This window comes from Heterodontus francisci, chromosome 13, assembly GCF_036365525.1.
Source record: "Heterodontus francisci isolate sHetFra1 chromosome 13, sHetFra1.hap1, whole genome shotgun sequence".
Taxonomy (NCBI): domain Eukaryota; kingdom Metazoa; phylum Chordata; class Chondrichthyes; order Heterodontiformes; family Heterodontidae; genus Heterodontus; species Heterodontus francisci.
The window spans coordinates 9630602-9646037 of record NC_090383.1 but is presented as its reverse complement, the minus strand read 5'-3'; the positions used below and the strand labels follow the sequence as shown (position 1 = coordinate 9646037).

Below are 15436 nucleotides of genomic sequence, written 5' to 3'. Positions count from 1 at the left end.
TGCTAAATCTACTCAATCCTTCAGTTCTGCAAGCTAGTCTTCATGAAGATTTTGTTTTTAAAAGAAGGCACTCCGATTAAATCAAGATTGTTGTTTGCCAACAATATCCTTTTTATATTCATAACATTTACATTTTGTTGATGAATTATTGCACTCAAAAAGTACTGACTAAACCAAAAAAAACTTGATTTTCTGAAACAAATACGGCAAAGTTTGCTGGTGTGCCAGCTTTATACAATTTAATATCCTTTTCATAAAGTGACTCACTTTATACAATAGGCGGGCAGTGTAGACAAGCAAGCAACTTGTGTATGGAATTTTTCTTTTGTATTTTATTATGTTCATGCTTTGTTATCTGTGGTTTCAATTGAAATGTTTGCCGTGTTGGAGACCCCAGGTGTCAGATTTACACGTGAAGTGTGGAAAAAGTCATTGCATATGCTTGAAAAGCAGTAACTTTATTCGCTCACAAATTGGCATTTCCTGCCATGTAGCTGAGCATATTAAATTGCCAGTCACATCAGGATTTTACCCTAGGCGGAAAGTCGATGATGAACCCGATTCTGCCTAGCCTGGGGATTTGACCCGTATTTTGCGGGTCCCCGGGCTTTAATTGGTCTGAGGCGGGAGTTCCCCCCCCCCCCCCCCCACCCCCGGCTTGAATTAGGAAGCCCCACCTGTAGAGCTGCTGGCCAATCAGTGGGCCAGCGGCTCTCTGTCCCAGCAGCGCCACCAGGAGCGGTGGCCACTGTTGACACTGCAGTCCAGCTGACACAAGATGACGTCGGGGAGCCCCGGACTTCAGGTAAGTTTTTGTTATCTCGCTGGCGATGATTGGTCAGGCCCCAGCAAGGCAAGGGGGGACGGAGGGGCGTGTTGGATGTTGGGGGCGGTTGGGGCAATGGAGGCGGCCCTCCATTGACCCCAAGCCATCAGAAAGCCATCTCCTTTTGTCAGGCGGCTTTTCTCGGGTCGGGAACGCCCACTTGTCATGTGTATACTCCCCGTAGAGGCGAGCAAGAGCCCTTAAGGGGCCTCGATTGGCCTGGGGTGGGCAGGCTGTTTTCTGCCGCCGCCGCCGCCCTGCGTAAAGTGGAGGCGGGAGCGGGTTGGGAAGGGCCCCCCGAGCTTCCTGCTCCATTTTACCCCAGCCTCCGCCTCCATCCCGCTCTTTGGGGGGGGGCGGGTAAAATTCAGCCCCAGGTTTTGAAGAATAAATTCTGTAAGTGAAAAGGAAAGGGTTAATTAAATGAGGTGAGTTAAACAAATGTGTTCCATTATCTGTATAGTTTCACATGCTTCATTTGTATGATTTATGATTTTTATGTTGTGCTTAGCTGGAATCTATGATTGATTGCAAATTGTTGTGGTTCTTTTATGGGAGGAGAATTTAGTTATTTATTTGAACTGTACAGTGTCCAACACTACTGGATATCCCCCTTGATATTCATCTGGATTCCATATTTCCAGTTGATGATGTATGGTCAGGTCATTATTTCAATTGAGGAAGAGCCTTTTTGTAGAGATTGGTAAAATATTTACCATATTTGGGTCACTTTAAATCTTGACATTTTGCACAATCTGTGCGTATCCCGACCAACTGCCTTTATCAGACACATAACCCGATCTTATCACCATAAGAACATAAGAAATAGGAGCTGGAATGGACCATATGGCCCCTCAAGCCTGCTCTGCCATTTAATATGAGTGTGGCTAATCTTCTGCCTCAGCTCCACTTTCTTGCATGTTCCCCATATCCCTTGATTCCGAGAAGCCAAAAATCTGTCTATCTCAGCCTTGAATATACTCAATGATAGAGCATCCACAACCTCAGGAGTTGAGAATTCCAGAGATTCAAAACCCTCTGAATGAAGAAATTTCTCTTCAGTTCCAAATGATCGGCTCCTTATCCTGAGACTGTGCTGTCAGGTTCTAGGTACCCCAGCCAGGGGCAACAGCCTCTCAGTGTCTACCCTATCAAGCCCCTTCAGAATCTTGTATGTTTGTGAGTTCACCTCGCATTCTTCTAAACTCCAGAGAATATAGACCCAGTTTACTCAGCCTGTCATCATAGGACAACTTTCTCATCCCAGAAATCAACCTAGTGAACCTTTGCTGTACTGCCTCCAATGCAAGTATATCCTTCCTTAGATATGGAGACCAAAACTCTGCACTGTATTCCAGGTAATGTCTCACCAAAGCCTTATATAATTGTAGCAAGACTTCCTTATTCTTGTGCTCCCTTGAAATACAGATCAACATGCCATTTGCCTTCCTAATTGCTTGCTGCACTTGCATGCTAACTTTGTGTTCTGTATAAGTATACCCAAGTGTCTCTCAACATCAACACTTAGAAGTTTCATGCCTTTTAAAAACTTCTGCTTTTCTATTCTTCCTACTACAGTGAATATCCACGTTCCAAAGGTGTCAGTTACAAGGTATTAAGTGCACTGGCTATTTTGTATAATAAAAGCAAAATATTGCAGATGCTGGAAATCTGAAATAAAAACAAAGTGCTGGAAATACTGAGCAAGTTAGGCTGCAGAGAGAGAAGCAGAGTTAATGTTTCAGGTCTGTGACCTTTCATCAGAACTATTTTGTATGGTTCAGTGCTTACCTGATTAAAGCTGCCCATTTGTGAATCAATCTTCACATTTAGTTTTGCTGCTGTACTCTTGACTTTGATCACCGATGTGCAGCTGACAATCGTACAAAACAGGGACGGAACTGTCAAGGAACGTCCTCCATTTGAAAAACAGCATGAGCTCTGCAGCTGTCAATCATCATGGTTACAACTGGTTGGGGAGCTTCCGACATTTGTCTTAACTCACAGCTGCCCATATTTTCCACTTTCTGACTGCCTTCCATAGTTAACAGGGCAAACAGCAGATGGAGACTACACGCAGTTTCAGTCAGCTGTTTCCACTGTTAATAACTAACAGGAGGCAGTCAAAACTGGAAGTTTGAGAGATTCACCATTGGCGGCTGTGCTTTCAGCTGCTTAGGCCCTAAGCTCTGAAATTCCCTCCCTAAACCCCTCTCCCTCTCTACTGCTTTTTCCTCCTTTAAGCTGCTCCTTAAAATCTGCCTCTTTGACCAAGCTTTTAATCATCTACCCTAATAAAGCCTTACGTGCCTCAGTGTAATATTTAGTTTGTTCACATTTTTGGGATACGTTGCTACATTACAGATGCTGTATAAAAGCAAGTTGTCATCAGGCTGTTTAAGCAGCCAATCGCATTAAAGGATATTCACAGACACCCAACCAGGAAATGAAAAGCACTAACACGAAATCACTTTTAACATTTTCACATAGACCAATTGAAAATTGGGATATAAGCATGGGGTGAAGGAAGAAACTAAAATATTCTGAAATTTTTTTTTTCAAAAAGAAATTGGCTTGAAAAGCTTTACCAATTATTCATTTAACAGCACTCTACAAATATAAATTTATTTTTTCGGGGCCAGTTCTGTTGTTCAGCAAATTTTATTAGTCATGTTGGCTTTATGAGCCTAGTTACACCTGATTGAGCAAGGTGCAACTTTTTATAGGGTTTCAAACAGTGATATGGGAGCAGGAAAGGTTTAAGTTCTCGATGATTGCCCACTCTGGTGGAGGAGACCACAGCACAGTCCGACACCCTGAAGTTGCGGTCAGTTTCAGAGGATAATGACAACAAACGCTGACAGTTTGCCATCAACCCAACAGTTCCCTCCCCAGCTCAGTGCAAAATCCAGGCCATTATTCTTTCTTATCTAAGCAGCTGTCATTTTGTATAAGAAATTCAGAATTTAAATATATCCACACTTCAATGCTTTCCAAGTTTATAATACTGGAGCCACAAAGCTAGTAGCTAATATTGGCATATATTTTTATTGAAACCAATTACCTCAGATTGTCATTTCACATCCAGATTATTTTAGCATTAAAATTAAATCATGCAAATTGATCTGGAAATCATTTAATTAAAATCCTGTTTTGGCTGTAGTTCATTTGAGATAGTCATCAATTGATGTTCTATCCTAATCATTTGAATGTAAAGGATTTTAAATCAGTTTATATATCAAGATGTGAATTCATAACGTAACTAGTTCAACATTAATTTTCCAAGTGCAGAATAAATTTTGGGGTGATGGTTCTTTTATGTCTGGTTTTCAGGCCTGAAGTAGGCATTGCACATGGTGTATGTGTGTCCGCTGAACCTCTGGCTTTGCCAGTATTATTTGGTGAGCAGTTGGGCCTCCGCATGTAGCTCGTTCATTTTAAGGAAATTAATATTTGGCCACTTGTCTTGCTGAAGTCAGACAAAAATGTAATTCCCAGGAAGGAGATGTAGTTGCAGTGGGGAGGGGTGGGCAGTTGGTAGTACTGTGGACTCGGGGGGAGTCTCGCGCTCCAGTAATACTTCAAACATTATTTTTCAAAAATTATCTCAAGTTTCCCACGCCATAGCAGACCAGGTGCATGCTCTGTTCATCCCTATCCAGTTTTGGCAAAGGTGGCCTAAAAGGTGCATTAGGTTTACCTATGTAATATAAGATTGTCAACCCTCCTCCTGGATTGAAATGGAGTCTCCAGAATTTGAAGATTAAGCTGCTGGACACTGTTGCGAGCAACTCTGGAGATAAGTCATAGAGTGATTAAACAAATTGAAGGTTTTTTAAATTTCATTTTAACACTTACATTTATTAGTTACAAAAATATTGTTGCTTGTTTGGGGGTGGTGGTTGTTGGGGGGAAGAAAGGCTGTTTCATTTCTAGTCACGATTAATCTGGTTGGGTAACTAAGAGCCTGTTGCCTTTCCAGTTGACCGTGGGAAGGCAGTATGTCCAAAGGATGGCCAATGGTGGGAGTGTGGAGGTGGGGTCATGTGATGAAGCATGCAGGAATACATCCTACCTAATGTAACAGACTTAACACCTCTATTAGATGGTTGGCAGGAACACCAGAAAAGTGGCCTGAAGCAATATTGGAATGAACGTCTTTCAGATGTATTTTGTCCTTGTTTTCGATCAGATTTCTCCCCCTTTTAAATGCAACCGTTAACATGAATGTTTAATGATGGGTACCATTTTGAAGAATGCTTATTGCATGCAGTTGTTTTGTATTTGTTTCATATGCAACCTGTGCATTCACAATTACAGTCCCAATCTAATGTTCTACCGAGCTGTCAAGCATTGCCACTGATGTTTAATTCTTGTTCCAGGAGCACGGTGCCACCCAGAAATCACATTGTATGCAAGTGGACAAAATGGTGGCACAACATGACAAGGAAAAATTAACTCAAGAGAAGATTTTAGAAAAGGCAATCAAGAAGAAGGGGTAGGTACCTGATTATTCCTCAGTAACTGCAATGTATGGTTTAGTAGACAACTAGCATTTGTGTAACCAGAGGACAGTCACTTTATTAATATTTTGTGTGAATCAGACAAATTGATGAACTAGAAGAACAAAGCACAAACAGTCTGAGTTTAAGCTGTGGGCTGAGATTTAGGTTTAGATTATCTTTTTGAAATTATCTGTGCAGCCCCTCATTAGTTCCTCTTCTGTGAATGTGAAATGTTTTTGCAATTTTATTTTGAGGATTCACGAATTTTAGAGCTGGATCACTGAGAGGTCCGGCTTTGAAAACAAACAGTTACTGGAAGGCACCTGTTTTCAAATAATTATCCAGCAGGGGATATCTTTGATTCGGGGAGATGTTTACCAAGAAGTGACAGGGCAAGATTTATAGAGGTCAGCAGGTTTGACTTCTGGAATGTTTTTGGTTTCACTTTGAATTGTTACAAAAGGCAGTTGGGGATGAACAGTGGTTTGAAAAGGAGAAACTTTGCCAAGAAGAACAAACCACCCCAACTCAGTCTGTTCCAGCTCTTTGGGGGGACAAAACTGCCAGTTTTCCATTTCTCAAGAAACTGAGAAGCAAGTGTAAGAGGCTGACTAAAGGCTGTTGCCGCATTTCTCCTGTAAGGCCTAAATCTGAAATCTCTGCTGCATTTCCTGGAAGCCTACCCAAACTGATCTTCAACGTCGCTTTGAAAAGAACTGTTCTAGGAAGATCCCAGTGACAGCCATCTATACGCATTCGGGATGCCAAACTAAAACAAAGGATGTCTTTGCATATCTTCTGTTTCTTCAAGAACGAGCAACTATTTAACCCAAGTGATTTTGTGTGTGTGTGTCTCTAAGGTAAAAAAGAAATCTTAATATTTCAATCTGTGTGTTTATGCTTTAATTCATTACTGGTTAAGACTTGTTTTATAATAAACTGATTTCGTTGTTTATTCTAGAAACCTGGTACTGAATTTTACTAGCCCTCTGGTGCCGGGGAAGTGGCGGTGGGCCCGGAAAATTATTCTGGGAGAGGCCGGCCATGACCTCAGATGCCGAGAAGGCCCCGCTGCATTTTACTGGTGGTGGCAAGGCCTCGGTGCAGTCTCCTGTGGCCTTCATTTCAATATGTTAATAAAGATTAATAAATGCAAATGAACTCACCTTGTCCCGGCGGCCAGCCCATGCAGATATTCCAGCCAGCGGCCGGATCTTCCGCGCCCTCAGGACCCCATTCGGAGTTCCGAGGCAAGACACTGGTGGGGAAGGGGGGAGAGCGGGATACACACTTTCTATTGGCTGTGGGGATGGCGGGAAGGGGTTGAAGGACAAATGTGAGGGGGGTGGGGGAGTAAATTCGGATTGGGAATAAAGTTAAATTTCGTGATATAGACCAAAAAACATTGGGGGGGGCGGTGGGTTGGGAAAGGGCCTTCAGCTTTTTTTTTAATGAAAATGCACAATCATATAAGTAAAAAAACAAATTTTGTTCCACGGCCTTGAAGCCCTTTAAAAATGGCGCCACGCCTGCGCGGTGCCACCGGATGCTACTGTTGGGGATACAGCAGCCGCCCCCTCTGTCATCGGGGGCAGCTGTTCCGCCCCCTCCATTTAAATGAGCCCTGTATGAAATATCGCGGGGGCTCAGCAACGCGCAAATTGCACGTGCGCTTCGCCTTTTAAGCTCGCCGCCAAGAACGGCATGTTTTGTTCATGCAGATTTTTGAACTTACGATAAATTACCTTTCCAAACTGAGTACCTCAGTTTGCAGTTCCTCCAATAAACACATTTCACTTGGAGCAAGTAGAGTTTAGCCTGCCAAAACAACTGGATAATCTGATGCTCCTTTCTGGGGACTTGTGTAGCAGAAAAGCCTCATCATTTTCCAATCCAAACTGCCTGCAAATTGTAGAAACAGATATTCGCGTAACTCAATAGGAGACAGCCTATTTTGCAACCTTGTCACCCTAATCAACCCTGAGCCTAGCTTCTCACCCCATGGGCTGGATTTTACCTCTGGGGCAGGAAGCAGAGGTCGACAGTCATTCACCTGTGATTTTCCTCGGGGAGGCCAATTAATGATCAAGTAGTGGCCAGAAGGCAGGCCCACCGTCCAATTAAGGATGGTGGGCAGGCTCTCAAAGTTGGAGGCCAATCAAAGGCCTTCCAGCTTAAAAGGAGCAGCCGGCTGCATTGGAAGGTAAGAGAGAGGGAGTTTAAAGAATGAAGTGCCCTATCTCCAGTCAGCCTCCCTTAATTGGCCTCAGTTAGGCTCTCCATGGAGCTATTCAGTCAGTCTCACTCCCCTGCTCGATCCCCTTAGCCCTGCAAGTCTGTTTCCTTCAAGTGGCCATCCAGTTTCCTTTTGAAGTCATTGATTGTCTCCGCTTCCACCATCCTTGTGGGAAGCGAGTTCCAGGTCATCACTGTGTTTAAAAAAAAAACATTCTTGCTCATATTCCCCCTGCATCTCTTGCCCAAAACCTTCAATCTGTGTCCCCTAGTCCTTGTACCATTAGTTAATGGGAACAGCTTTTCCTTGTTTGACTTATCTAAGCCTGTCATAATCCTGTACGCTTCTATTAAACATCCCTTCAATCTCATTTGTTCTAAAGAGAACAACCCCAGCTTTTCCAACCTAACCTTGTAACTAAAATATCCCATCCCTGGAACCGTTCTGGTAAATCTTCCCTGCACCCCTTCCGGGAACCTCATATCCTTCCTAAAGTGTGGTGACCAGAACTGGACGCAATACTCCAGTTGGGGCCTAACCCGAGCTTGAGAAAGAGCCTGATCGGCTACACACCATGAAAGGCCAGCTGATCAGGGCTGAGTGTTTGATATATACTTGTGTACAGGGGATTGGAGGTGAGGGAAAGTTAGGGGTGGAAGAACTGGTGTATTTAATATATTATCAGTAAAATTTCAATGATCTATGCATTATAAAAGTTTTGCTAACGTGTTTTGAACAAAAAAATAACAATTTCTGGTAGCCGTATAAAGGAATTAATAAATATTTTAAAAATTAACTCATATCAGCTTTGACTCCATGGCAGCTCTCTTTCCTCTGACTCGTATTCAAGTTCAAGTCCTACTTCAGAGATTTGAGCATGTAGCCTAGACTGAGTCTTCACTGCAGTAGTGAGGAAGTGCGGATTTTCAGAGGCGCATCTTTCGCGTGAGACGTTAAACCAAGTACACTCTCAAGTCGCATAAAAGATCCTATGCGACTATTTGAAGAGAAAAGGGTAGAAATTGGTATGCAATGTACTCATTTTTCTGGCATAAAACAGGTGCAAAGCATAGCTATTGGGATAGCCTGCACCCTATCCCACTCTTAAATAAGTAGGGCCCACTTTTTGGCATCCCAAGCATCTCTGTTAATTAGGAGCCTCATATCTGTTGAAAGGCCCCTTTACAAATGAAGTCACCAATGAGTGGGGCGGCACAGTGGCGCAGTGGTTAGCACCGCAGCATCACAGCTCCAGCGGCCCGGGTTCAAATCTGGGTACTGCCTGTGTGGAGTTTGCAAGTTCTCCCTGTGTCTGCGTGGGTTTCCTCCGGGTGCTCCGGTTTCCTCCCACATGCCAAAAACTTGCAGGGTGATAGGTTAATTGGCCATTATAAGTTGCCCCTAGTATAGGTAGGTGGTAGGGAACTATAGGAACAGGTGAGGATGTGGTAGGAATATGGAATTAGGGTAGGATTAGTATAAGTGGGTGGTTGATGGTCGGCACAGACTCGGTGGGCCGAAGGGCCTGTTTCAGTGCTGTATCTCTAAATAAAAAATAAAAAAAAAAATCAGGCTTTGTCCATCTCAGTACTCTTTAGTGGCCCCATGGATGCCAACTGTAGGTTGTTTACATAGGAGCCACGATGGACTAGGACTCTACAGTTCTCGCGATTGCTGGAAAAGTTTAATCTGGGAGAAGGGTGACCTGCAGTGGAGACTGGAAAGGTGCCAGAAACTCACCTGGATTATTAAGATATAGGCCTGAGTTGTCGGGCTGTCCTCTGGCCCCTCTGTTCAGGCACGTGCTGTTCGCGCATCACCAAGTCTAGACTCAAATGGGTGCAGTCTAATTTCTGCTTCGAGGTCACCTTGCCAACGCTAATCACTCAACCAACATTTACTTCATGGCTGTTTGTGGGAACTCTGCTGACTGCAGATTAGCGGCCATGTTGGCCTATACTACAACAGCGACAAAACTTTGAAACTTCCTCATTGGCTTGGAAGCATTTTGGGGTCCTGAAAACATGGCCCTGATTCATAAGCATATATGCAGTACCTAATGTATAAGTGTAATATGTTTAACTATATTAGAAGTACAGCAAATTTGTTAAAATCCAGAAATAGGAAAACAGGCTTTCTACTGCTGGATTGTTTTTTCAATGATATCATCAGTAATAAAACAAACCTGGAAGAGATGGATGCGGTAATTCTATCAATTAACAATGCGATTAAAACCAAGATTAATTGAGTTCAATTTTTTCAATTGCTTGGCAGCCCTAGAAAACAGCAATCTTGTATCCATTTGTGACATCTCTTCCACTTCCTCCTCCTGCTTCATGCCAGTTGGGTTTCTGGTTTATATCCTTTTATAGTTTGACAGTTTTGTATACTAAATGATAGAAATGTAGATTTGGGAGCTCCAGTTCCATTTTTGTCTCTGTAATTTGATCATCCTGATTGCTGACCCAGATCTCTCTATCTTTCTCATATGCTCCTACATATCAAATTCGTACCATATCGTTATGAATAAATAATTAGGTTTGGAAATAAGGTTCGTTTTGATATCAACACATCCTCCTAGATAATGAAGATGTGTTTATCATCTTTGACGTTCGTCCTTTTTTTTTTAAAGATAGTCTTAGAGGAAGTCTTCAATCTTGGTAAGACAATGGGGTCATTCTGTAACACACAGGGCTGATCAGGTGGGTAGGGTCCATATTATCAAGCACTCAGACTAGTTAGATCCCCAAGTGCTGGAGGAACTGTCATGTGACCAGGCAGTGACATATCATCAGAAGACATGTGTTTCCTTTATTAATGTTAATATCGCCCCATTTTTGTGCTCAGCACTGGAAATGCACTGATGTCATTCATTATCAAAACGGTTGCTTCCTGCAGCATTCCTTCAGCCATTTCAGCTTGATCTCATAAAGGGAAGGATAGATGTACCAATTTGTTCTCAGTCTGTACTAATTCCTTTTTGTTAGTTTTTTGTCTTGATTTTCCTCTTGCGTTGTGGCAGATTAAATCGATTCTTGGTATTTTCAAGCTGGACTGTGCAGTGGTTGTCAACTGCACTATCCCATTCTGGCCTTGGCTGTTCCGTGGGGTATACCACCCTGTTTGCTGATTTTGGAGGAGACAGAGGAGGCTCTGAGCAGTTAGAGAGAGATCCGTTTACAGTTTAGGGAATTATGTCTCATCCGCCTTTACTCAGCCATCTATCTACTAACTGATGTGCGCATACCATGAGATGATTTGCCTCAGGAAGCACTGACGGAAATAGCAATGTCCTTTCAACCATTGCCACTAGCCTTTTATCAAGTACTATGGATAGCACTTAATCTCTTAACTACTATTTTATGATGTCGCATCCCAAATAATTATTTTCCCTCATAGTGTTTGATGAATTAATTGACAGTGTTTCTTACTACAGTGCTGTCCTTTTGTGAAAACTTAGTGTTGCCTTTTACCTAGTTGTGTGGTCCTTCAAGGGGGAGGAGGAAGTGTGTGTCTTTTGAGAATGAGGTGGTCCAATGCCTCCTTCTGTAGGGTCAGTTGATGACCCTGTAATTACCATCACTGCTTATAATACAGTCATTGCCTGGTCCTGCATGCATTCTGGCACATCCGGAGACCTTTGAGTAAAGTGGTACAGATGTGTCTCAGTCCTGAGAATAAGTGCCATCATCCGTTCCAACTCTTGCCATTCCGCTCCTGCTGGGCACACCCTCACCATATGTGATCTGTATGGGTGCACGCCACTGAGTAAAGAAGATGTCATGGAAATCCTGTATAACAACAGTCACAATCCAATTCCGAGCATGCTGAACCTAAGTCTAAGACAGACTGCTTATAGTGAAGACAAAGCATTCATTCGACAAACTACGCCTGTACTCAAGACCTCGGACAGCAGGAGCCCCATGCAGTATTCTACAGATGCGATAGCGCATTGCTCCGTCCTGACCCCGACATTTTGCAGCTCTTGGACAAACTCCATGAGATATTGATGGTCAAATATCAAGCTCAATTTGTAGGCGGGCTCTGTAAATTCTGAATACTTGATATTTTCTTATCTGAAAGAATACAGGAGCTGCTCCTACAGCCAGCAAGTTTCCACCAGCTCCAATATCACCTCTACCTGCTCTTCTTTGTGCTTTTATTTATCACCTGAGTGTCCACTCCTGCAGCTCATGAAATAAATCCCTTGGAGTGGGAATATCTCTGCTGGTGCTTGGCACAACACTTATCTTTTAAATCTGAACTTCCCCCATCCAGATGGCACAAAGTTTACAGTTCACCCCGTCCCAACATCCCCTACACCCATTTCGTTTATTTGACCCCATCCCCATCCTGAAAATATTAATACCTCCCCCCCCCCCCCCCCCCCACCACCAGTGTCATGCTGGCTTTCCCCAGACAGGGAATTGAAGGCGCGGGACTGCCGGCTGCCACGTCAAAGATCGCGGTGGGCCCAGAAGATTGAAGACAAGTTCATTTAAATTTATGCATGTTGTTAATTTAAGTGTTGAAATCCAGGTCCCATCGCCCCCCGGCGGAGCAGGGGCTGTCATGGAGCCTCGATGTCGGCACTGGGAGGATCAGGCCAGGCCCTCCCTGCGTCAGCCTCAGTGGCAGACCGTTGCCGGCCCCATCTTTTAGCACCATTCCCCCCCCCCTCACCCCGCCCCACCACGGAGCCCGACCTCGAGGATTTGGTCAAATCCAGCCCATTGATTGTACTTACAAAAGCTGGTAGGTTTCCTAACATACTCTGTCTTTTGTTTGCCTGAGATGAGCCAGTGCATTGATTATCAGTGACTGGTAGAAATCGGATTGAAAAGCTATTATTGTTAACTCAATTTTCCTTATTTTTCAGAGAAAATAATTGTACTGATTTGAAGAAAGAAACAGAGATCAAAATAGAGACATTGTCTTCGGACCACAAGTTAAAGGTATTGCTGTGTTGTGTTTTAAGCTATGCCATACAGTGAAATTCTGTTCTGTGTGATGTAGTGGAATGAACAGCAATGTAGATTCAAACTGAACTTGTACAGAACTAGAATAGGTATGCCAGCATTAAAGTCGGAAACAAACTGTTGTTTAATAAAAATTTATATCTGAAACTTATTTATGTGCAATCTGTATATTTAACATTTTCACTGTTATTTTCATCTGTGTCTGAATAAGTCGAGCTAACATTTTTCAAACACAGCTGCCACAAGGATATTCTCTACAAGTTGACTGGTAGATGTCCAGGCAAGATTTTGTGCAGTATTTAAAATAAACAAAAACTCTTGCAAAGAAAATTAGTAACAGTGGAAAATGTTATTCACCAGAAAGTTAAGTCAAATGATCGCAAAATAGGTAAGCAGCGATAAATGCCAGTACTGCAATTGGCCGGAGAAAATGACCACCAAATGAAACTGTATTCTTTATGCTATCACCAACATATGGTTCACATGGGATATCGGGGAGGAGGGGGGTGGGTGGTGGGGTGGAGAGAGGGGGGGTTACAATTATGATTCCTTTAAAGTTAGCTGCATATTGCTTGTGTCCATTGATAACTACGAACATTTTTCTCGTTTTGCTGTTTTCTTATCAGAAGGTGAAAATCCTCATATTTTAAAAGAACTTAATAGCTTTATTACACTTGTATGGAATTCTTTTGTCTGCTACTTTAGGTGTTGCCTAAATTACCAGACAAAGGAAATTCATACTAAGATGTTGATATCACCAGCAGCAATTTGCCAACTCTAGGATATATTTTGCCAGCCTTCTGAAGACGAGCTGGGAGGCAGGAGGCCTCGTAAAATGGTGGTGGAAGGCGTTTTCACGGCACCATAGGATATTCCCAACAGCAGGGGTGTGGCCGCCCACCTCCAGTCAGCGGGCGGTCAAGTAAACCAATAATTGGCTAATTAACGTCCACTTCCCACTGGCATTTTCCCAACGTCAAAACTGGTCCCCGCCATGTGGGGTGACCGCCATGTAAACCGTGGTGGCCCACAACTGGGGGCCTGGGTGGGGGGGGTGGTGGTGTGGACATTCCTTTATGGCAGCAACATGGTTCACCCCTCCACATTAACTGGCCATTGAGGGCACCTAAACATGGAGGCGCCCTCTTCTTCTTGTAGGCTCAGCCACAGTCGCCTCTGTTCGGTAGCGCTGCTGAACTGCCAGGGTTCTGATTGGGCTGGTAACTCTGAGAGCCATCAGTTGGATGGTGGTACGGGCGATGGCTTCTTAATTGGCCGTCGCCAGTAAATTCCCGCCCGGAGTCCCACCACCTGTCCACACTGTCTTGCAACCTGCTTTCAGTCCCGAGAGCGGGACAGCCTTGGGTTTGAGAAAATTGTGGCCTAGACTCCACTTGACATCTTTTCAGGGAATAATTGAGATTGGTAATGAAGTACGCAGTGTTTTTCATGCATGTCAGAGCACTAACATTCAGAACTGCAGTGAGGGGGATGTGTTTCAAATGCTTAGACTGATCTAAGGCACCACATTTCAAGTGTGGAATTCTTTATGTTGATAATCCTGCTGATAGCTATCTGAAAAAATGTGCACTGAAACATCCGGAGGCTTGAATAAATGTTAGCTATTAGCATCAGTAGATGACTCTGATTCCAAAGGGGATTAGGAAATTGCAAAACTGTAAAGTTGATCTCCATCATGATGAGAAGCAAATCTTTTGTCCATGTGAATAACTGCTGGAAAAGGGGATATGAAATGATTTTCAAGCCACGTGCACAAATTATTGCTATTTGTATTTTGTTCATTCTGCAATACAAATTTTTTTAAATGTGCTTACTGTTTATCCACAAAATAATAATCGCACAATATAATTCCTTCTATGTAAGCACTGCAGGAAATTTCCACGAAGCATAATAAGGCACTATGCAAATGCAAGTTCCTTCATTTGCTGCTTTTTTTCTTCAGGGAGAGGGATAGGTTTCTTTGCATTTTATATCCACACCGGCCTGTTCCAAATAGAGACTGAACCAGTCAGTAGTCTTCTGTATGACTGCTGTTTAATATGACTATGGTTGGTCAGCCCATTCAAGTGGGAGAGACTGGATTTTCAAATGCCAGCGGTGAGGACTGGGGCGTGGACACTATTTGAAAATCGCGATCCTGGAAGTCATCTCCGAAACCTGATGCCTCCGGGACAGTCTGCAATTTTCAATGTGAGGCTGGTGGGGAGAAGGTTGGGGGTGGGGGGGGGGGGGGGGGAGGAACAGGAAGTTACTCGTCTCCAATTAAGCCCCCATTAAGCTCACGAAGGAGCTCGTTAAAGTGCCGGGAGGATTTGCACTGTAATTTTCAATTGAGATCCCAGTGAGACCAACCAGTCTGGTGCAAGATAGTGCATAGCTGTCCAGCTCACAGCAGGCAGAGGGCAAACTTTATTGTTGAACGGTGAAATGTTTTGAGCCCGTGGGGATGTTGCACCAGGCCAAGCGCAAGGCTTTTTTTTTATTTTGGAAGCACTGCCTCACCTCTTTATTCTGCTGGCCCTCCATGAAGCTGTCTGCTCTCTTCGGCAAGGCAGCAGCAGGCTCCATCATGGCAGACGTCTGCCTTTCCCTCTCACGCTCCGCAGACACTTAGTGCCACTAATTGGGCACTGGTGAGCTCAATTAGGGCATTAACATTTAAAGATCGCGTCAGGTTACTGATACAGCTGAGCCTTGGGGTCGGGACCCAGAAATCATCCAGGGTCACAGATACTTCCTTCCCACAATGGGACGCCTAGTTATTGTTAAGAAATGGTTCAGTATCACCTGGATACATGCATTACACATTAAATGTTATGAGGATTTTGAGGAAAATCCATTTTTTCTCCAGATTTGACAAAAGCTATAT

General features: G+C 43.5%; 1 protein-coding gene across 9 annotated transcripts in view; it reads left to right on the top strand.

The window, feature by feature from the left end:
• Nucleotides 1-15436, top strand: part of plcb4a (phospholipase C, beta 4a) — a 466151-nt gene that overhangs the window by 385688 nt on the left and 65027 nt on the right. For all 9 annotated transcript variants that reach the window (XM_068044348.1, XM_068044344.1, XM_068044346.1 and 6 more), the window contains 2 exons: nucleotides 5209-5324; nucleotides 12447-12522. In XM_068044348.1, coding sequence (XP_067900449.1) covers nucleotides 5209-5324; nucleotides 12447-12522 — 192 coding nt within the window. The remainder of the gene's footprint in view (nucleotides 1-5208; nucleotides 5325-12446; nucleotides 12523-15436) is intronic.